We start from the raw sequence: 24716 nt of genomic DNA, 5'->3' as shown, positions 1-24716 counted from the left end.
CCTTCAACCTCTCCCACCTAAAGGGATAAGGACATCAGATGCACAGAAACATCAGTGCTTGCAAGCTCCTCAAGTCATGTACTTGAACTATAATTGTCCTTCCTTCACTATTGCTGGGTCAAACTCCCTCCCACCAAACACTGTGGGTTTATCAACTCCACGTAGAAGCTGGCAGTTGAGGAAGGCAGCTGAATACCATCTTTTCAATGGCAGTTGGAGATGAGCAATAAATATTAGCTGCTCAGCAACACCCACATCCTATAAAAGTATAAATAAAAAGAAGCCACTCAAAGGGTTCATCCTACACGAGCTGCAGTCTTTACATCACATACCACTCATTCTGTTATATCTTTTTCCCTTCTTAATCTATCTAACCTACTCTTAAACATTGACATGGTCCCTGCTTCTCCAACCAACCCCCACAAATAGTGCATTCCACGGTTTCACAATGCACTGTGAAATCCCTTTCCCTGCTTGATATCCTACAGCTCTAACATCAAATATGTTCCCTGGTACTCAACCTCCTCCGTCACTGGAAACAATTTGTTCTGTCCCAATATTATTTAGAAAATCTCTCGAATCACTCCTTGATATCCTTTCCTCTAATAAAAGTAACACCAAAATTTCAAGTCGTTCTTTGTATTTTTTGTGAAAAGTATTACCTTGGTGAATCTTTGCTCCATCGTCTCGGAATTCAAAACTTTTCCATCATATGCAGTACGTAACTACATGCAATTTACCAACGCAGTCTCATCAGGTGAGGTGAGAGTGACAGCCCTTGACATCAAGGCTGCTTTCAACTGAGCGACATTGAGAAGCCTTAGCAAAACTGGAATCAATGGGTATCAGGGAAAACTCTCCACTGGTTGGAATCACACTTGACACATGGGAAGATAGTTGTGGTTGTCAGAGGTCAATAATCTCACCTCCAGGATAACCCTACAGGTGATCATCAGGGTAGCGTCCTAGGGCCCAACCACCTTGAGCAGCTTCATTGATGACCTTTCCTCAATCATACGATCAGAAGTGGGGATGTTTGCTGATGATTGCACAATGCTCAGTACCATTTGTGACTCCTCTGATTCTGAAGAAGACCACATTCAAATGCAACAAGATCTGGACAATATCCAGACTTGGGCTGACAAGTGACAAGCAACATATAACAGTAACACCACACAAGTGCCAGGCAATGACCATCTCCAATAAGAGACAATCTAATCACAATGTTGTTACCATCACTGAATTCCCCCATTATCAACATCCTTGGGGTTACCATTGATTAGAAAACTCAACTGGACTTGTAGCCACTGTGTTTATGCAACAAGAGCAGGTCCAGAGACAAGGAATATTACAGGGAGTAACTCACTTCCTGACTCCCCAAAACTTGTCCACCATCTACAAGGCACAAGTCAGCAGTGTGATGGAATATTCCCCACTTGCCTTGATTGGTGCAGCTCCAGCAACACTCAAGCAGCTTGTCACCTTAAAGGACAAAGCAACCTATTCATTTAGCATCCCATCTGCAACTATCCATTCATTCCACCCCACCACTTAGTAGCAGCAGTGTGTACTATATACAAGATGCATTGCAGAAATTCACCAAAGCCCCTTAAAGAGCACCTTCTAAACCTACAACAACTTCCATCTAGAAGAACAAGGGCAGCAGATACGCCACCACCACATGCGAGTTACCCTCCAAGCCATTCATCATCCCGATGTGGAAATATATCACTTCCTTCTCTATTGCTGGGTCAAAATCCTGGAATTCCGTCCTTAAGAGCATTGTGGGTCAATCTCCAGCATGTGGACTGCAGCAGTTCACCACCTCTTCTCAAGAGCAACTAGGGACAAACAATTTTTAAAAAGCTGGTCATCCAACAACATCCATGTCCCACAAGTGAATTTTAAAAAGTTTAAAGATTAAGTTCAAGAGATTTGAACATTCACATTGTATACTTATTGTTGTAAAGGACAGTATTCTAATTGCTTTCTTTGTGGTGTTAAATGGTTGAGATGCCTTCAGAGATTCATTAACTAAACGTGAAATCCCTCTACTTTTCATATAACTCAGCTCTTTCCTATTGTCTTTACACTTTTATGAAAATGTCAGATAAACCTTCTTTAAATTCTATTTGGGAAAATGGTGGCATGATGTCACTAGTCACTGGACTAGTAATCCAGAGGTTTAGGCTAATATTCTGCCACACAGATTCAAATCCCGCTTTAGAAGTTGTTGGAGCCACAAACTATTTTAATAGTTTTGAAATTAAAGGCTAGCAATGGTGACAGTAAAAAAAACACAATCGTCATTAAAAAGAAAGACTCCATCTGGTTGACAAAATGGATTTTAGAGAAGGAAGTCTGCCATTTTACCTGGTCAGGCTAACCTGCAATTCTAGATCAGCATAGCAATATACCAGACTCATAACTGCGCTCTGAAATGGCTTGGCATAGCACTCAGTTCAAGTATAATTGCTGGCTATGCCAGTAATGCCCACATCCCTTCAACATATTTAAAAAGTAATCGATTGCTTTGTGCTCATTCTACCATCGTACCATTAAATAATATTAAGCACCAAAATGTAACAGAATGACTATTTCAGTACCAATGTAAAATTAGTTATCAATCTCATTAGCTCAATACCCAAGTCATTGAATCAGTACCAAAACAGGATTCTCTGGGACACAATTCTAAGCATGCTAAAAGAAAAAATAATGAACCTTAAAACCTCCCCAGATTCCTTATAATTTTTAAACAATTTGCTGCTGGTGTCAAATTCTGTAACTCTTCACCAATAATTTCCTGCATGTTTTAATATCATTAGTTTTCTGAAAGCCCATGTACTCCACATTCATTGCATTTCCAATTGTTAGTTTTATTTTGACTGGAGGTGAAGGAAGGGGACAAGAGTGAATTATTAATTTCTAGCCCAACTATTTTAAACTCAGCTCAAATTCTGCTAGCCTGTTTCCCATCTGGAGAGATACTGGTTAACAATGCCAAGAATAGGCAGCCAAAGTTTACAGGTAAGCAAACATCTACTCCTGGTCTCTACAAAAGGAAGTGTGGTTATATTTGAAAAGTACACTACTAACTGAAAGATAGGCAAAGCAATTCCTGCATATGAAAGTTGTTACAGAATTACATATGAACAAACGACAATATAGTAAGAAATGTAACAGTTTGTTACAGTACAAAATCAAATGGCTAAACTTTTCACCAATTATCCAAGAAATGGGACTGTAATGTATGGTATTCGTGCAATGAATAATGTCTGGTCGAGCATTATTGTATTAGTTTAATGGTAACATGTTCTGCACCCTAATAGGTGCTGCTTTTAAACAGGCAAATTAAGATCCTAGCTACTTATCAACTGATCAGTGTATTGGTGCCAAAACATTAAAAGCAATAATTTGCCTCTCAATAATGGACTTAAATTCTGAAGATTGGTTTTTCACAACTTGAATAAAGCATTGCATTTTGTTACAGACCTGATTGATTGAAGAAGGGTCAAAATTCCAATGGGACCACTCAAATTGAAGGATTCTGACCAGACTCCAAATTACAGGATTGGGATGGCTGGCAAAATAAAGATGAATATTTCCACAACTTTCCTGTTGGATAGAGCAGCACCTCATGTATCAAAAGCTCTAATAACACATTGGTGGTCCCAGGCCTAAAGAAATACCATCACTTCAGTTCCCATAGGAATCAAAGCTAACAGCTAAAGCAATCAACTTCCTTACTTTTTGTAAAGTTTTGAGCACTGGAGGTGCAGGAGTCATACAGCACAAAAAAAATGTTCATCTGCAATGATTTATCTACACTAATCCCACTTTCCAGCACTTGGCCCATAGCCTTGAATGTTGACATTTCAAGTGCTCATCCATGTAATTTGAAAATGTTCTAAGGTTTCCTGCTACCCTCCCAGTGCAGTCCCTGATACCCACTATCCTGCTTCAGGTATGCAAGCATCCAGGAATAACCAGGAACTACCCAAACACTCCAAACTTGATGTGAAGGGGGTCAGATACCCATAATTCCCCCAATGATAAATCATTGTCCCTGCAGTTTAGTCCATCTGTCTTTTTCCCAGATTTTTCACTTCCCAATCCACTTCTCTTCAAGAGTAGATGTGTCTCTGGTTAAGGCGGAGAGGAGTAATGGCTCTGCCTTTTTGAGATCAATGCTTTAGTGAGGTAACCAGTCAGCCATCAAGCCTTTTTGTTAAAATATTAGAGGATAAGAGTCAAATTGTTAAGCAAGAACAGGTAAACCAAAGCTTAATTGTCAGTGTCTTTTATAGAACAGAAAGAGTTTCAGATGGTGTCAACTTTTATCTTAAAGATGGTTATGAATTGTTCACAAAAGAAGGTGAAGATTGTGTGTGCGCGCACGTGGGGGGATGAATGAAGGAACACAGGCTCTAGAGTAAGGCATCTTTTTTTTAAAAAAAACTATCATGCTAGAAGGAACATTTACTGAGCAGGAAGATCCCAGGTTTCTGCTGAGTAACCATTCAGACGATACAAGGCAAAGATTTCCTTTCCAATTCCTGTCCAACAACTCTTTCAGAAAGTACATGAGAATATCAAGTGAGCAGTCTAACTGTGATGCACTGTGAGATAATGTAGCCTTCTCAACAGTACCTTGGCTCATAATGAAGAGAGACTAACTGGCAGTCAGTATCTTCAGGCACAAGGGAAATAAAAACTGGAGAATAAAGAATGTGTAATTAAAAAAAAAACACAAAACAAGGAACAAGACATATGATTATCACCAACATTTGGTCTTTTATTATTATTTATACCTGTGGAGTTGCTTTTTTTTTCCAATGCTATACAAAAATCTAATACAAGTTTGTACATGTTCAGATTACCACATAACAACCAATTACTGTATGTCCCACAAACCATTGTCAAGTCCTAATGATACATGCATGTAAGTTTATCTACATACCAATACATTATAATTTACTGTTTTCTGCTTCATTCCAATGCTCAGGGTGACAGTGCGTCAACCCTTTTGTCTTGCCAAGTGTGTAAGGCAGAGGTAAATGCAAAATCCCAAGTGACAATAGTTTGGTTGCACTAAAAACTAATCCCATCCCAAAATTAACTACAAGGCCTGCTCCAAGTCACATTGAAATGTATTGCTTAGGATATTGGAAACTGGTACAGATTCCATGGAGGAGATTGCATCAACCCTGGCCATGTTCAAGCTGTGATGTTGTTTTTCCCCCAAACTTTCAAATGCACAAATAAATACCTAGTTCACAGTCACCATTTTGGTTTATAAATTAATACAGTCACATTTGTGCTACACCAGCCTAGCTAGAACATTGTATTTTTTTTTTAAATTGGCTACAAGAATACAGAATATTTAAATGAGGTGTTCATACATTTAATCCCCACCAAGTTGGTGAATTAATGCATCTTGACGTTTTTCTTTTAAAACCAGGATAGGGGCACAATGGATAGCACACAATACAAAGTCAAAGTCAGTTAAATATATATGTATATATATAAAAAACCTACAGTAAATACGAGCAGGAGGTTCACAAACAGAAGTGGGATGTTACAATGTGTGCCTAATCACAACGGTACAGGACAAACAATGGGGTCCGGATGGCACATCCCTTGACATCTGGATGAAAGAATGGAGTTAGCTTGGAGAAGTGTTCCGACATCTTTTTTGTACAGTAGCGAGCATAAACAGGTTTCAGTTCCGAGACAAAGACAAGGAATGCAGTGACAAAAGGAAGACAGGGGAGGTGGGGGGGGAAATTGGCCTTTCTACAGACTGTAAGAGCAGATGGAAGAGGAGAAGAGTTATCCCAGCTGATCAGGCCAAGGACACAGAAGTAGACTTGGGAACAAAAAAGGCACTTGTGTACTGATAAGGAAGAGATTGGGTTGTGTAATATTAGGTCATCACAGTATTGCAATGGTAGGACCTTGGGCTCCTCATGTTCTGACTTCAATTGCAGTTGTGGTTACAATGCCACATAAACCCAATTATTTTCAAAGAAAATTAGATACACACTCCACACACACTGCATTTGCTCTGTTTAGCAATTCCCACATAATTAAAAGTTTGTTTGAAACTGGGCTCCGCTAAGAATCACTAGCTAACACGTGCAGCTTGAGCGTATTGAGCCATTTGGTGACAACAGCCAATATCATTAGTTCTGAATTTAATAAAGGGTACGTAGGCTTTTGCAGCAAATTTGACTTAATATCCCCTAAAACACACATGCACTCACCAATACAAATTTGCTATTAAAAAAATTGATGGGAAACTCTGCCTATTGCCTCAAAATTAAAAATTGTACCATTGGACTGAATAGATAACACTTGTATTGTGTAGAACAAACAAGCAAGAGGTTTAGTGCCAACCAAGGTCCAGATGATAAAATTTACCTTCGCTCCCACGCCTAGTTCGATGCCCATTGCCTGGACTTCACTGAAAATTGGACCAACATGGCTTACATCTGCCAGCAAGCCAAGATGTGGTATGCAAAATGCAATAAGAGAGACAGATTGAATGATGGATCTTGCAATTTATCTACAGTCTACACTAGCTAGTACTGTATACAAGTGTACCTCTAAAATGATCTGGCTCAGTTGTGTAGGAAAAAAATGACAAAATAAAGGTGTTATTGGGCCTCACCATGGATAGATCCACCCCTTCCCTCTCCCCAAAACAGGGTTAAAAAGTGACCGAATTTAAAGACCACACTTTCCGTAGAACAGCTCTACTGGTGCCAACAATTCAAGCCTTTTCTGTCTGACACTGGCCATCATTAACATGATGCAGAGCAAAACTCTATCCTCTTCTGCAAAATCCAGAGCTTCATCAGGGCTGACACACATGTCGCCATGTACACTTGCAGTCACCATTGGACAAACTTGGTCAAAATGAAAGCTACCTGTTGTCACACTGTTTAAAAATTGTGCAAAATTTCAGTAACTGAATGCTTTGAGAGTGTCGGTGAACAATGCTACATAGTTTTTTTCCAAAACAAAAGACTTCATTTCCTTTCCATCCGATAAAAGTGTAGTACCCCCATTGGCCTTCAATGAAGCAAAGAAGATTTTTTTTGTGTGATTGCAGTTCTCCTGCGGGAAGAACAGTGCAACCACAGCAACAAACAGCTTCATACTGCAGCTGTTACCACCATGAGGAAAGGCATGCTCGTGTCCAGGCACGCCAAATCTTCCAGAGTCTCCATCATAATTGACCATTTCGCAATGCAGCCATTTACTCATACTGCAGACATGTCAACTGCTGTTTGTCAGATCCACTTAATCCTGTGACTTCTTTCCATCTTGGGTTACTCACTGCATTCTTGTTTTTTTGTGGGAATTAAAAGTTTTTCAGGTGTACAGTCCTGATTTCAGGAGACCTTGTGCTCGCTCGCTCTCCCCCTCTCTCCTATAACTCCACCTGCAAATCTCTGAAAGCTTGCTCAGAGTACATTGGGTCTCGGAAATCAAAAGTGAAGTCCTGCATGTTACCCTCCCTTGCCAGGTAGGTCTACGCCACAACAAATTCAGACTTCATGTCAGCTTTGACTTCAGGCTTCCATACAGAGTCCTCAAAGTCCAAGTCTAGACTGCCATCACTAGATACGCTGCTGTTACTATTCGTCCGGTTGGACTTGCGGTTGGGCAGCCACTGGTACGGTGCCCTGGCATCTCGCCGAGCCTTCCTGCGCATCCTCTTCTGCTGCATCAACAGTTGCAGGCGCTCAACTTTGCAGCGGGTTGCACGGTTTTCTGTCTGTCTCAGTCGGTCACCTACAACAGAAATAGAAAGAGATTTAAAATTAAGAAAATTCCAAGCTTTCACACGTTGAGAAAAATTGGTCACCTTACAAAATGAATGGGAATGTGTCCACATGCCAGGGGGTTCCATTATACCTGATGAACGAACCTTATTTCATGGGGTCAATCCAAAAGAAACAAACTCTTGACATTTTGGATTTGTTATCCATTTACAACATGGAATGGGTTAAGCAAGTCACCCTGGTCATCTACATATATTTCCCCACAAACAAATCCACAATGACAAATGTGCAGTACTTTAAAATCATCCTGTTTTCTCTATATTCTGGATCATTATACAAATTAATTTATTATATTCTGGTTATTAAATCACAACCTATGAGAGCTCCTGAATCTGCTCACATGTTGCCTTCAATTCCATATTATGAGGGTGTGTTTCCACCATAGCCGTTAGTCTCAATGGAATGTCTTACACCTAACCAGCTCAGGAAGAGTTAAAAAGCCAGTGACTAAATGAGGGTGCATTCATCACTGCAGGCCAAATCAGTTTAAAGCTCTGGTTTCACCCCACTGAATGGAATTAAATAATGTCAGGATGCAACAGGAGATCAATCCTGTATTTGAAACTGGGAGCTGTATTGATTAAACATCAGTGCCAGTGCATTCATTCATTACCATGGGAACAGGGAGCCAGTAGTTATCCCAAAAGTTCAGATAGATCTTTTATTGACAGAACACAAGCTAATGGAAATGCAAAAGGACTAACTAGGACCCCCAATGCCTCAACCCCAATAAATGTGCTTTTAGTTTGCTGTATCAAGATCCAGAAATGCATGAATGGCTAGTTCCAACATATTCGAATTTGGGAATACATCAGTTTTCAATTACCTTCAAGAAAAAAGGATAAAATTAAGAAGCACTTGCAAAAGCTTTTAAAAGCAATCCCTTTTCACAGGATAATTAACATCTAAATTTCCAACTCCAACCCCTGTCAGTAACTCGGCTGGTTTATTGTGCTATTATGACTCTCAGCAGGTAATTCAGGTCCTGGAGACTATGCTGGTGAGCCCTACAGGACAGGGCCACTCCCAAGAGTAATTACCAGTGTTGACCTTGTAGCATTCCTACAACTAGAATCAGCAATCACTGTAATGCACAAAGAGAAGGCCTACCCGTGTTCGCGCTCCAGCAAAATCCAATGATTGCTTCTCAAACGCTGCATTTGTAATTATCAAGCAAAGCCAAAACTGAGCTATAATGCTAACCAATAGTTATAAAATAGTCTGAGGTATTCTGTCAGAGCCCACACATCTGATAGCCAGTTGAAGGAGATACTGAAAGAGGGTCATTATTCATGGAGCACCCTAGCAATTGGCTGTGAATTTTAGGTTTCTGGACATGCACGGTACGAAGATCTTCAGTGTCCCCACCATGAAACACTGCACGCGGCTGCAGGGAGTTTGCTGTTGTCAGAACAATTTTTAGTGGTCACAGGAAGTCCAACAGCAATTGGGAAAAGTCTAGCATCAGGTTCCCCATTGCCCTGAAAACTCCCAACACCTTCTACTCATTCAATGTTACATCCTCCTTTTAGGGGAGAACAAACCCATGATGACAGAAATCCCAGTTTACCTCACCAAGTAACGACTCCAATACATGAGCTTATTGACAGTAAACACTGCTCAGCTGATGCCAGAAATTTACATAGCACCTGATTTGTCATTTATAACCAGTGGATTATCTTTGACTTGCAGTCACAATTTCATTGGTTGCTGCATTTGGCAATCTCCACACCCAAATGAATGACTGGACTGAATTATTCACTATTAGTGGTGTCACTTATGAGAGGAATTACAGGTCAAGGCACTCAGTCAGTTCCTTGCATTTCGAAAGATCACTCACACCTATCTGCACAGTAAATAAGATCTTGGTTTAACATACAAACTACAGTAGCTGCTGATGCTATCTTGCATTGTGTCACTAATCCCTGTACAAACCAGGGTCAATGTCCAGGCTGTAATTAGTTGGCTGATCTTGACCACGCTGATGTATTATCCAAACTACCATACCGATAGCTTTTATACGAAAAGCATCCCTCAGACAAACCTCAAATGAAGCATCAGACTACTGTATCTTCCACCTAAGGCTCGGGCAGCTACTTTTAAAAGAAATCCTTAATTATATACAATGGCAATTTCCTTACGGTTACAAACCACTACAGCTGCTGCAACTCCTGACAGAACAAAAAGCATCAATTAAACCTCAGTGCTTACATTCAGCTGTTGCTAAAAAAGCCATTTCCTGTTTGGCTGCTGTGGGTTTAAAAATACCTGGCAACGTCCGATAACGCATAACTAAGCCAACACCTGACGACAAATTAAAATAAAAAATACTCCAACCCATCAGAAATCAGGAGGAGGGCTGGAATATTCGCCAGTATTGCCCAAAAGGCCAAAGTCCAACTGGTTCTCAACAACAAGTTCATTGTCTGCAGGCAGATGAGTAAAACCAAATAGGTCAGAGCGCTTCATGCACCCGAATTGCACGTGTGTGCCCATGAATATATGAATGGTGGTAGGAGACAAAAGGGAAGGAAGTTGTCACTTGATTTATGAATTTATTGTACTTTTGTCCTGTCAAGTGCATTTGTACTCAGACAAGAATAAGTCCAATTACTGTGTACTGTGACACCATTTAACTGATTGAACACAATTGCATTCTTTAATTCAAAAAGCGTGAGGTGGAAACCACAAGGTATAGCACAGCTAAACCAACGCAGTGCCTGTGCTCTCCTACGTCTTCCTGTCCCAACTGCCCTCCTCCTCCACCCCCACTTCCCCCACACCCTGTCTGTGCAAACCACCTTCCTTTAACACAACTGCTACTGCCTGTTGTGTGGGTGGATAGAATGCAAATACCGAGAAGCTATTCCCTGCAGGCTCCCCTACATCTGCCAAAACAAAAGTGAAAAAAATGCTCCATTGTTCCCCTTGGTTTATGGTTCCCATCTAGACATGTCTTCAGTGCGCGCACAGACAGATTTGAGGCTGGCGTAAGAAATGCAAATCTGGGACCAAAATAGTTGCATTTCAAATGACAAGTCACTACTTTACTGTGGAATACTTTATTTTAGGCAAATTATCAAGATTGGGAACTTAACTTTTTTCTGCTGCGAAAAGGAGCTACTTTCTCTTCCTTATTCTATTATTGCAGTTTTGCAAACGTGAGCAAAAGCATCTCTTAACAATGAAATTCTCAACAGCGCAGCACCTTTAGATCCAAGGCATTCAATTGCTTTTATTCAAAGACCACTTCTGTAGACTTTGTACAATTTCCATTAAGGAACTTTGGCATACTTCTGAGCTGCGAGACCCAATCTACAGATGCACAATTGCTCTAGTATCTTAAAAATGTTAGTACAGCCTCGATTCTCATGTTGACTTAGGTTTGTAACATAGGCAGATGGCTCCACCATTACATAGTCTGAATTACTGCCATCTGCTGTGTTCAAGAAATAAACATAGCCTCATGGTCTACTCCTATCACAGGCAGGAACTATAAGTGAAGTGAATGTACCTGAGATGAGGGCTAGGTTCATTATGTTTACATGGGCCGGAAACAGCCTACTGTTCTTGTAGTTGTACATCATGCTATATTGAAGATTGAAATGTTCATTCCATTGTAAGCTATTCCGAAAAAACATTCATCTGGCTCGCATCTCCTCAACATTCTCTCAAAAAAAAAAAGGAATAACGAGCAGCAACCCAAAAAAGGTACTGCTCAAGCTAGTCTGAAATAATCCTATTTATGATAATGTGCGCAGCCGTGCAAAAGGTTTGACAAAGGTGGTGGAGCCAGCGAACAGCAAAGTAGTGAAGGGGAACATGTCCAAAAACAGAGCTGAGCAAGTTCCAAAAGGCTTTGTCCTGAAAAACGTAGATTAAAAAGAATAATGGCTCATTGTACTGGACATCACATGATTGAAGCGTAACAGAGAAGTTAGATCAGGAAACAGTGATTAGATGACAAGTAAAGTTTGTGTTTGCTTCTTTTAAAAGGCTGAAAACTGTATAAATGGAGAAAAACAAAGGCAAAATGTTTGGGGTTGGCATAGGAGACTTTGGAGTAGTCTGGAGTTCAATGTAATTGGAATGTAGGGAGGAGCAAGTACATGTTGGAATCAAGGTCCCATGATCACAGGAATTTTGCTAACTTTGCTAGGCAAGACAGATCACAAAGTGAGAGAGGCTTTAAGCCGAAATGTAGATCCTCATACATTTGATCATAAGCTTTTGCCTCTAGCCTATAAAACATGAGAGACAGACAAGTCCTGCAAAACCATCACCAGATGTTCCTGCAGCATTTGATTTTTTGACAAACTTGAGGTTTCCAACAAGTGACAAGTCACTGATGGGGAGTAAAGTGTTGAGTGAAAAATAAAATCCTGAGTTTTTGGGAATAGCTGTAGCAATTTTGGAAAATTAGATTTCTATTTGAGATCGAAGGAGATGGGGAATGTTGATTGACACAGAGGCTTAAAGAATGGAGCGACCAAAATTACAGAACAGCATCATGGAAGTGTCCCCAGCTGGGCCATATGCAAACAATTCAGGCAAAATATAAAGCTCAAGACTTAGCTTTAATAGAAGTGGTGAGGAGGAGAGCACATGACCTTAGTTTAGGTTTAGGCTACAGTATAACCACTGAATACTGTAATTGATAGCAAGAAACAATTGGGTTCAGAACTCATTCTATAAAAATAGAAAGAAATACTGTGGTTGTGACTGAGCTGCTACTTTGACTGTAAGAGCATCATTGTAAAAATCTTAAGAGGGTTTAAATTATTCATGGCTGTATGTGTTGCAGTCAATGGCCTTTCCTCCAATTTCCTCATTCCGTTCCAAGCTGCTGACCTCTTCCACTACAGTGTCAGCTATTTCCACATTTGTCTGAATAGTGTTGCCTTGTTTGGGCCTTTATATAGTAAATGCAAATTACAAAAGACTCCACGCTTTAAACAAGAAAGAAGAAAAAATCCCAACAAATTCTCTTTCATATTTTTTTCTTATTTACTAGCAGTGGCAACACACTGAATGATGTACTTTCAGCATGAAGTCACTGAGACACATTGAGGCCCTCCTCTCACTTCAATTGACAGATGTTCCAAGAATCCTGAAAATTATAGCCATGGAGCCTCGGAGCCTTCAGAAGCTGAAGTTTGAGCAAGAGCGAGAGCAATATTCAGGTACAGACAAGCCCGATTTATGACCAGTCTTTAACGTTGCTGCTTTCCCATGGTACTCATTCCTACTAATTCTTCAGGCTCCCAAGTGGCATTTGCTATTTCTGGTTTGAATGCATCAACAGCTGCTGGATCACAAGAAAAGCACATGCTGCCATTACTGACTAGCATTCTCTGCCTGAAGAAGCATTTGGTAAGAATAAATTGGAATAAAAACTGCTAAGCACAGAACATTTCTGTGAACATCCTGCCCTAAGCATCTAAAGCATTGTTCAAGCAACTTAGTCAGTGTTTCAACACGTTTCCTCTCTTAGCAAGAGCTGAATCCCTCCCCTCCTTTCAAATCTTCTCTCATTTTCACTCCTCCCTCGAGCTGCCAATTCAATCTGGGGATTGGTTCTCCAGTAACCTGCCTTTCACGTGCAGGTGTTTAGATATTGATAGTTATGAGAAGGCCAGACATTTCTTCTGAACTGCACCTGCATGTATAGACCTGCAGCAAGGCCAGTGGGACTGCAGTCAGAAATAAACACTCTAGCCAACTTCTTTACCTTGTAGGCAAGGGATGGGGACGTTAACCAAAGAACCACAAAATACAGGTAAACTCAAACCTCTTTTCACATGGTTCAATGATGCGCTGAGAGCTACTCTCCATGTTTGTATATTTTATGTAAACTATATTCACATTTCTGCAAAAATTTAAGAACCTGAATATTGTGTTGGATTTTCCCGCACTCCCAATTATGATACATTTATCCAGTGAGCGACTGACTCTGAACTGGAAGCTCCTACACATTTTCTAATCAGTCTATTCTGAGATAATATGACACCTCTGGAACAGGGGAGACTTGACCATGGGCCTTCTGGTTCAAAGATAGGAACACTACCACTGCACCACTTGAGACGTAGCCCAAAAAGTTGTTTTGTTTAAAAATGAACAACAGCCTATTTTTCTAATCAACCTGAACAGAGAGATATTACACACCACTGGAGCGTGTGGGATTTGAACCCAGGCCTCCCAGTCCAGGGATAGAGACACTACCACAGCATCACAAGAACCCTCCCAAAACATTGTTTGCTTCCAGTCAAAACTGGCCTCAGCTGAGATACTGCCAAGAATGCCACACTCAGCCATTGGCACAGGATTGCTTTCCATTGACCCCAGCTGGAAGTGTGTTTATACACCCATCATTTGCGAAAACTCTTGTGGCATGGTGGTAGTGTCCTAGCTCTGAACGAGAAGACCCAGGTTCAAGTGCCACCTGCTCCCACTGTGTGTACAAGCCCAACACTTAAATTGAATATAGGACCAGGGGGGCAAAGTAATCATGGTATGCATCAAGACTACGAATTGACCACAAGTCAATGCTTTGGGGATGAGAGAGCAACTTGGGAAAAAAACAACTGTCCAAGTAGCAAAATAGATTCACCATGCTCACAGTTCTACAAACAAATCACCTGCTATGTTTCTTTGATTATAACATGGAACATAACACTTCCCAACTGCTTCCTTGGCACAATGTTTTGTGGTAATGAAAGACACTATGTGAATAGGATTCATTTAAAAGAAAGTACTTGTAATCTGAATATTTCATAGGTTCATTCCAACCAAATTGAAATGGAGTTAATGGGAGCAGAGTGGAAGATTTAGTCAAATCAGATCAGGCTTGGAGCAATTGGGTTTTTCCAATCTATTAAAGTTCAGATTCCTGATGACTCACCACTTGACTTGCACATCCTGATCTGGCTCTGGCACTGGACGAGGGAATGCAGGGGTTGCTGCATTGGGTCTTCGGAGGTAGCTTTGTTTGAGCAGCCGGGAGAAGGTGGCGAAGGCGACGGCGTGTTAGTGGCACACTGCGTCTGGCAGCGCAGCTGAGTGAGGGACTGTGGCATTCCCTGGTAGTGACGGGTTGCGCTCAGCAGGTCGTTCAGGATTTGCAGGATTGTGGTGATGTCACGGCGGGGTCTCCCAGTGCTGTCCTGGCAGTTTGGGTGCAAAGTGCCTGGTTTACAAAGGAAGACAAAAAAAGACAGAAAAATTAAAGAATGAAAATTGACAAACCACAATTAAGCCACAACCCACCAGAAAGCCCAAAAAAAAACAGAGCACTTCCTTCTGTTCCTGCAGCCCAACTAATTAAATAATTTCAACTGCCACAAATCAACAGAAAAAGTGAACAGGGAAATTTTCTCTCAATATTCCATGTGACAGAAAAAAAACAAAAGATCCATTACGACAGGAAAGCAGAAAAAACTGCAACATGCTTGATGTAGGAAATTAAAACGAAACAAAAAAAGGGTAAATCCTGACAGGATTAGTTAAAGCCAGTAAGCTATTCTGATTCAAGAAACAAAGATCTAGTTATTATCCAAAATGCACCCCAACCCCCACCCCTTTGCCAACTTTAACCCATCTTTCTTGCTGAATGCATTTTGTCCAAATTCATATTTTGAGTTACCTGAGAAGGTTCCTGAGAAAACCCCAGGGGCATGGTTAACAAAGCTCTCAATGATGGCACCTGGCTTTCGAGACTTGCTTGGAGCTGTTGGACTACTGCTTCTTGTACTGCAGTCACCCTGACAAAAGCAATTATTTAAAGTCAGCTGATAACTAAAAGACAGCGACCTACAGATACATGTTCAGAATGCAAACTGATTCCATCTCTCAATATTTCCAGTTTTTTCTTTCCTTTCCCCAACAGAATTTGCTGAACTGTCTGGCGTATTTACAAACCAGTGCATAGAAAATGAAAGATAACTGGAAATCACACTCTTGGATCATACTTAATAAGGATCAAAAAGCAGCAAGCATCAGTTTTGCATTTACAAGCACCAACTTGCTCTCTGCATTCCATTAAGCCAGATAGGACTTTGTGGGTTACACTCTGTTGCTTTGCAATTCTTCAACAGAATGGCAAATATGGAACTCCAAGAACAGAAGATGTACAGAAAAGCTGAGTGAGGGTACATGTCCCTTCTTCCTCCAGAGGGAGGATGTTCCCTGCCTTGACCAATAGTACTGCTGCACCCAATCTGGTACCTTTCCCTCTCAACAGTTTTGAATTAAGTATTCAATGGTGAATTTGGCCAATTAACATGGCAGGCCTGTACCAATGCAAAATGATACATCTCCTGTTCACTCAACCACGTTCTCAATGGATCGAAGTTGGTCATTATGACTAATCAAGGACTGGTCAGCAGCAGTATAATAAAATGATCTTAATTTCAACTCTGTTAATGCTTTTGGCAGACAAAGCCTAAAGACAGCAGACTATTCCCAAAAGATAATCATTGCTGATAGCCAGGTTCTCAGCTATGGAGATATTAATAAAACATTCAGCCATCCCTTTTATGTGTTGAAGCAAAGAGGACCCCAGTAGGTCAGTTATTACATTTTTCATCAGGCACCTTAAAGTTCTTTAAACGCAGCATCATCTTAAGCCATATGCAGGCCCCCACATGTAATGATCGATTTATTTCATGCAGAAGTTCAAAAGGGACCAGCAAAAGGAACAAAACACCACTATACAGATTACTCATATGTGGGAAAGGGACAGAAGAGAAATAATAATTTTCAGTTATAAGTAACATTTTTACTGGTTTGCCCCCAGGGAACTGTGATTTGCTGTGTTGTATCGACTTGCTCCTGTCACAAAAGGAAGGGGGGAGAAAAAGCAGCCATTTCTCCAACCCCTGTCCTCCAGCCTCCACGTTCCTAACCTCTCCTGGAAAGTTCAAATTGATGCTGCAGACAATTGATGTCCCCAGGTGAACTTCCAGGAGTATTTAAACAGACAGCAATGAGAACCTGGAACAGATTTAACCTTTTCTTTGACCCTAGAATAGGAGGCTAATTTCAACAATCCAGCTCAGTAGCTTATGGAGTCAAATTTTGGACGGCACGGTGGCTCAGTGGTTAGCACTTGTGCTTCACAGCGCCAGGGACCCTCAGGCGACTGTCTGTGTGGAGTTTGCACGTTCTCCGTGTCTGCGTGGGTTTCCTCCGGGTGCTCCGGTTTCCTCTCTCAGTCCAAGGAGGTGCAGGCTAGGTAGATTGGCCATGCTAAATTATCCGTAGTGTTCAGGGATGTGTAGAGTAGGTCGGTTATATGGGGATAGGTTTGGATGGGAGGCTTTGAGGGTTGGTGTGGATTTGTTGGGCTGAGGGGCCTGTTTCCACACTGTAGGGATTCTATGATCTATGATGAAATTTTGGGGGAAACCATTGTAACTGCACAAAACTAAAAAAGGGATGACAAGCTTTAAGCCGTGCCTATATTATGGCGTACAGTGGTACACATCCTACAAGCAGCATGGAGCCTCCATGATTCGTCATACCTCAGTGCAAGATGGAGAAGCAACGTTGTGGCTGGTTGTTGTTGACGACGTGCTGGCCCCATGTGACCTGAACGATCCAGCAGTGACTGAAGGTGGGCGAGATGTGCTAAAGCAGGTAGCCGCAGTCGCGGGGCCTGGGTTTGCCATTGCTTGCTGGCAGGCCGATATGTGGTTACAGTTTGAGGCTCCCACAGTCTGCCTGTGAAATCCTTGAGCATTCGTAAAGCTGGGCGCTGCTGCCCCTCCACTGCTCTCCCGACTGGTTATCACATGCCTGTGCTGGAGCTGGCTGCCAGCCTGCTGAGCTGCCAACTGGAGCTGAACAAACATCATGTGATCTCCAACCCGCAAGGCAAGTGTCAAAGGTGACCGTCCTGACAGAAAGTCATTGACCTGAAATGGAAAAACAATGAAACATGCTTAACGCTTTGATCTGACTCAAGATACATTTCCTTTCATCTCTGAAAGGGTTAGAGTGTTGTAAGCTCAGTTCTATCACATGGCTTCAAATCAGAAGATCCAGATTTGAATTAACCTAATTGCTCCAAAAGGGGAATCATACACTTAACTGAATTATTTAATAGAACTCGTGTTTTAAAAATGAAACTGCACACAATTAAAGTATAACTCAAATTCTGTGCAAGTGCCATACAAAAAATATAAAAACAACTTACATAAATTCACAACAGAAAAACGTAAACTAGGACATAGTCTTCAATGATGCAGCACTATAAAACATCAGGACAACACTAAATGTTAAATGAATGAATCAATCCTACTGTACAGTCTCTCAAGGCAGCTTTACAGCCGTAAACTTTTACTTAGCTGGCAAAGCAAAGTTCAAGGTTCATTGTAGGGAATTAATTACTTTGCATCTGTTTTATATAACAGTCAAAGATGACAAGTTAAAGCTTAAATATTTATGCACACTTTTTAACTTTCAATTTCCAGAGTTCATCAAAAACAAGGTTTGGCACACATCTATTTAAAGATGCTTTTCCAGTTCCTTATTCCTGTTTTAACCATTTAATCTACTGTACATGGCAGAACATATTTCAAAAAGGGATTAATTATTAACCGTAAATTTTAGGTGCACTTTGTGGGAAATCATTGCTGCTTGCTGAACATAATGCTGAGGACTATTAGAATAGCTCGATCACTTTCTACAAAAGGGCCCTGATTTGAAGCACATGATCCTTCCCTGGCTCCTTTCCTAAAGGAGGCAACTCTAATCTGGGTTTTTAAATCCAGAAAGGCCATAGGGAAAATGGATCCCACCTCAACTGGATACTGCCTTCACCTGATATCCACATTAGAGTTTTGCCAAAACAGATATCACTGCACAGCAAGCAGGTAGGTAGATCATGTTGGTTCGCCCACCCTCTTCCCTCACATGGGAAAAACAAAAAGTGCTAGGATCCACTACAACACCCCTATCAGCAATATAACAGATCACCTAACTTGGGCCCAAATCAGGCCATTATTGGAATTTTCTTTGAACTAGACACACATTTTCAAAAAAAAAACATCAAAGCCGATGAAAATCTCTGCCAACAAAGAAAGCTTATCTTTGTTTAATTTTCTGCTCAAGGGAAGCAACTATATGAAATCAGTGTGTGACAAAGGCTTTATGTCCATCAGTGTTTTTCAACATTTATGACTGTAATTAATTCTGTGTGCTTTAATGTGAAAATCACCTGTGTGGGGCTGCTTAGCCCTTGTAGTCTGCACTCTAGGGAGTTAATAGGTGCACATCGATGTATGCATCTGCGACTCTTGTCTAGTTAAATTACCCAATGCCTGGCTGCAATGAACTTGCAGCAGCTCTACACTGCATCATGGAGATTCAGATGATAGCCATTACGATTTTATATTAACTTGAATTTTGTTTTTACTAGTTGTGCATATTTACATTTCTTACTTACATGCTTGGAATCCTAGTCATAAGCATGCGAGAACTGGGCTTCAGAGGCTAAGCTATGAGGAGAGATTGCACAAACTAGGCCCATTTTCCTCTAGAACTTGGAAGTCAAAGGGTGATCTATTCAAGGTCTTCAAGGTATTAACGAGGGGCACAGTCTTGAGAATTGGGGCCAGACTGTTCAGGAGAGATGTTAGGGAGCACTTCCACACACAAAGGGTGCTTATTGTTTGGAACGCTCTTCCATAAACAAAAGAGGATGCACGATCAGTTGTTAATTTCAAACCAGAGATAGATAAATGTTTGTTCAGCAAAAGGTGTTAGGGATACAAGCCAGAGGCAAAGTTAAGCCACAGATCAGCCATTATTTCAATGAATGGTGGAACAGGCTCAAGAGGCTGAATGGCCTACTTGTGGTCATGTAATTGACCAGAAAAGGCAACAGTTCAGTTTTTATTTGGTGAACAACAACAACAACAACAATAACTGTTTGTTCTGTGCCTTCTTCGACAGTCTGTGGACTAAAGCATTGGTGAAAAAACAACAAAATAATACCAAATAGGTTGGCATCCAAATAGTGCTTGTGGTTTATTATTAGCGACTGCTCTAAGAGCAATCAAATCCACTTCCTTCAAAACACTGAACATGACTTTATAAAATTTGCACTCTATACCACTGTCCCACAAAGCTGCACAACAGTATGGCTGTAGTTTAAACTTCAACAACAATTAACCAGCCAGCAGGTAATCTAAGGAATGGCAATACATCTCTAACACCTGAGCCCAGGCAGCTGATTACTAGGGAAACCAGATGGCTAAAGATTGGAAATTTAATCCGCTTTGACAGAGCAACGTCTGTCACACACGGTCATTCGAGACAGTGAGGCCCATCGCAGGTGTGCACTGGCAACCTCCAGAGGTGAGGCAACATTTCAAAGCAATCTTGTGGTACTTTCTTTACCTCCTTTGTGGATAGAGACAGAGGTGAATTGAAGGCCTGTTTTCAAAACTTTGGAAACAGAGCAACAACCTCTGAAAGACATTTATTCTGAAAATATTTATTTTATTACAGAGGGTGATGTTGCAGAAATGGATACCGGAGATTTAATCTTTATTCAGAAACAGGTCTTCTGAACAGTCTATTAAAAGGCCTTTTGTACAAAGCTTGGCACTCTAATATTTCAGTTACTTTTGGAGCTTATTATTCTTTTTCTCATCTTATTTGAATAAATGCAATAAATATTTAATTAATATATCCTCCTGACAAAACCAAATATGATACAATGACAATCAAATTAATAGGTACTATTCAGGGTTCACAATCACTTCAGCATTTGACAATGCATTGCTCCTACAATCCTACTTCAATTGCTCACATTACCCTTTCATAAAAACATGCTGCAACAAGTCATACACCAGCAATAGCAAGAGAAAATGCAGTCACAGTCTGGCTGGTCTCTAAACAGACTGCACATATACACACATACACTGCCTTAACCATATATGGTGATGGATTCAACCTCCTCAATGAACCTGAACAGCCCTGCAGCAGCTCAGTCATTTGCTGATTCTACTTTTCTGGCTGCTGTGGTCTCTGCCTTCAAGAGCTAAACCCACTAATCATTCAACACTTGATCTATACAAAGGAGGAAGAAATTTTCTGGGGCAAAAAAATCAAAACACTTTCAGACAACCCCTAATCATAAAAGGCAGAGATGGGTTTGACTCTCAGCTAAGCACTATATACTCGACTATTTACAACCTGTTCTTAGGAATATAACTTAAGAAAGGAGGCTGCAAAAATAAGTTCTCAGAACCGGATCATTTATCTCCTACTCCTTCAATTCTAGGGAATAAACAATTATTTCTAGTGTTAATAGTGAAAATTATGATACGAGATTTAAAGTCACACAGTTTGTGAAAATTTGACTCGCGTACCTGATTAGTTGTTTCCTCGAAAAAAAATTCACCAGGGCAGCATGGTGGCTCAGTGGTTAGCACTGCTGCCTCAAAGCACCAGGAATCAGAGTTCGATTCCACCCTCAGGTGACTGTGAAAACGCCACACAGACATTCTCTGTGTCTGCACGAGTTTCCTCCCACAGTCCAAAGATGTGCAGGTTAAGTAGATTGGCCATGCTAAATTGCCCAGGGATGTGCAGTTTAGGTGGATTGGAAATGCAGAGTTCCTGGGATAGTTTTTGAGGGGGTGGGGGTGGGGAAGAGGGGTGGTGAGTCTTTGTGGGATGCTCAGAGGATGGTGTGGACTCAATGGGTCGAATGGCCTGCTTCCACACAGAGGGTTCTATGAAGCTATGTTTCAAGGTCATACATTTACAGTAAAAGCAAATAGGTGCTTTTGCTAGGAGCTGAGAATTTAACACCAGTCATTTACATAATTGTACCTCATACTCTCTATTCACCAAAATATATAAGTAAACTTCGACCTAAATTGGGGCTAGCATTCACGGACAAATGCTGCTTAAAATCTAGTTCAAAGCAAACGCAAGCCTAGTTCATTCTTCCTGCCTGTATTCTTGCAGGCAGTGCACATTCAAATCAGAGGCATACACATTTGTTTTCTCACACTGCAAGGAGGAAAATACTTTATCAAAATATCATTAGTTTCTATGCAATGAATAAGCCAATTGCTAATTGCACCCCACTACTGGCTTGCATGCAGCTATTTTGCACTATCATACCATAACTGGAAATGCTAATTCATGGCAATACTCTTCAATAAAGGCCACGCAATAAGCATCAGTGGTCAATATTAAAATTCTCTTTGCTTGAATTCTCTTGAAAAAAAATTGCATGTGGTACTGCTTATAATCAAGCAAATGTTTATATATACAGTACAAGGTCAGAGGAAACACAGTCACCACTTTTGCACTGACTACCTTCAGTTCAACTGCAAACCCTAGAGGGCGAAATCCAACATTGGCGAGTTGTATAAAGGCACTTCATAATGCAGGAAGGATATCAGTTTATCCTCTGGCCTGTACCTCTCAGTCTGGGCAGTGATTGAAGCAGTCCAAACTATAAAAATGGTTATTATGCAGTGAGCTCTCCTAAATATGTATTAATTGGGATCCTTGCGTGATGCTTCCAACATTAGAATTAGTGACACTGGCTTAGCTATGAAGAACGCCCAATACTTTGTGGAAACAACCAAGCCTGACTGACGGCTTTGAGCGCAAAAGTGACAAAAGAAAATGAAAAACAGCAAAACAAAATAAAGATGTGAATCTAAAATCCCAGATAGATGGCTTCACATTTCTAAAAGCAATATGAAACCAACAGCTAAGCATTCAAAAGGTTAGGTAGAACAACCTAAAAAAAAAAAGAGTTGAACACTCCTTGTACTCCGATTTAGCGGAATGAGGAATGTCATTTCAAGACATCCACCCTAGTGACATTGAATGGATGATTAAAACCCTGCAGTTGAGCTCAGAGAGAATTTAGATGAGGTGGGGGTGGGGCTAGTCTTTACAAGCAGTTAGGAGCCTGGGGACAGATTAAGACACAGCACAAAGAATGGTTGTTTTTAATCCTAGCCAACAAATATAAAAAAAAGTAAAGATTCTCTTTTACCCCTCAATGCTGTCCCAGCCCCCTTCCAATTTGTTAAACAATGATGTACTTAGTAAATGATGTGAAAAGGGTTTGAAGAAAACTACAAGTATCTTTAACTTTGGAAAAAGAAATTCAAAGCAAAAAGGGCATTTTCCTCATCCATTTGAAAATGAAAATGGAAACAGGCAATAAATTATGGCCCCATTCAGTTTTTGGTTTAGTTGTTTCAAGTGAATTTCTTTTAAATAGAAATACTAAACGTACTTATACCTGGTCAGGAAGTGTTAAAAGTTTGTCTGAGTTTAAACTGATTCACCACCTACTGACATTCTAGTGCAATGACATTGTCTCTCTCAAATATCAGAAATAGAAATCACATTAGTCAAGTTGACCCAACACTACAAAGATCTCTATTGTCTGGATTTAGAAAGGAATTTTGGTAAGCAAGGAGAACAAAAAAACAAAATCACTCGATGGCATCTTGCTTTGGAAATGGCAAGTATTCATTACTGCAAATGTCTGGACATATTTTCTTAAATCCAAAGATTAGATTTTAAAACAAGTTATTTGTATGAAACATGCTTAATACAATCTAGAAATGAAGAGTGATTTATTGTTTTTCATTAGCATTCAAATCAAATCTTGTCTAGAGATCAACTTTCATCTTCTTTGAGGGAGGGGGAAGAGGAAGGGTGTAATACTGAAGTTCTTTCTGCATTGATCAACTAAGCACTAATTGAAGTGGAAATGTCTCCATTTGCCATTCAGAATATTAAATTCCACTTCTACACTTGTGATGAGCAGGAGAACCCAAGTGGCCTGACCTTAACTAAACATGCAGGGTATAGAGATTTGCTACAACCTCATCGCTCATCCAGTCGCTGCAAATCAAATCATAAAATCTCATCCCATCTGCTCTAAGGAAAGGCCTCAGGAATTTGCAGCCCTTGGTCTCTTTCTCTTCCCTTCCCCCTCCCTGTAGGGATGAAGCCTACTTAGAATTCTAAGCATGCTGCTAACTTAATAATGCAGGAACATATTGATTAAGTAATGTAGACCTATACAAATCCCAGACCAGTATAATTCAGGCTGATATAGAATGCAGCGTAACCTCCCCCTGCATCTTTGAAAGTCATCTTGGCTTTTTCAACTTACCAGCTGCCAAAGACAAACTGCAGGTTCTTTGAAATCTAAGATGCAGACTTTGACCCTCCCGTGCCTTTCCTTTTTTTGAAGAAAAGGAGGAAAAAGCCAAACAGAAACAAAACACACACAAAAATGCACCATGTGTAGCTGCAGCTATGATGCAGCTTTAGCTACCATGTTAGTTAAGCCAACAATCAGCTTTTAATTGGTAGCAGGCACACACTAAAGCTTCTTTTCCTTATTCAAGCACAGTCAGCAGTGAAAGCTTACACACTATTGGGAGCAAAGCTTTTTTGACAACAGATTGCTAACTAAAATCTTTTGTCAAGGGCTCATTCCAACTGCATGTAAACTTTGAAGATATACCAGAATGCACAATCACTATTTCTACCCACAACTTCTACAATGGGTGATGCCAAGAGAAACTTTACTGAAAACCAACAAAATGCACTTGCCACAGTAACCACTAAGTATAGTAACGAATATGTTCGAAGACAGAATTCCTGTTGAGATTTTTACTGCAGTCCTGGCTTTATTCTATTTTGACTACAAATTGCTCCAGTAGTAATCAAAATGCAAGAAAAGCATATACTTTAGCTACAAAGCAACGAGACTGCTAAGCTACAGCCTTCTGAAAATTCACTGGTGACAGATCCATTTATAGAGGGCCCCACAGTTCACAAACTTATTTGTGGCCACTG

General features: G+C 40.5%; 1 protein-coding gene across 2 annotated transcripts in view; it reads right to left on the bottom strand.

Annotated features, from left to right (window-relative positions):
- Positions 1-4769: 4769 nt before the first annotated feature.
- midn (midnolin) overlaps positions 4770-24716 on the bottom strand; it is a 29299-nt gene continuing 9352 nt past the window's right edge. For both annotated transcript variants that reach the window (XM_048614154.1, XM_020531837.2), the window contains exons 5-8: positions 17375-17767; positions 15496-15613; positions 14755-15039; positions 4770-7803 (exon numbers count right to left, since the gene is read on the bottom strand). In XM_048614154.1, the coding sequence (XP_048470111.1) occupies positions 7541-7803; positions 14755-15039; positions 15496-15613; positions 17375-17767 (1059 nt within the window). In that variant the 3' untranslated portion in view covers positions 4770-7540. The remainder of the gene's footprint in view (positions 7804-14754; positions 15040-15495; positions 15614-17374; positions 17768-24716) is intronic.

This window comes from Rhincodon typus, chromosome 29, assembly GCF_021869965.1.
Source record: "Rhincodon typus isolate 14 chromosome 29, sRhiTyp1.1, whole genome shotgun sequence".
In the NCBI taxonomy this organism is placed as follows: domain Eukaryota; kingdom Metazoa; phylum Chordata; class Chondrichthyes; order Orectolobiformes; family Rhincodontidae; genus Rhincodon; species Rhincodon typus.
Note: the sequence above shows the minus strand (reverse complement) of the source record. Positions and strands in the feature narration are given on the sequence as shown.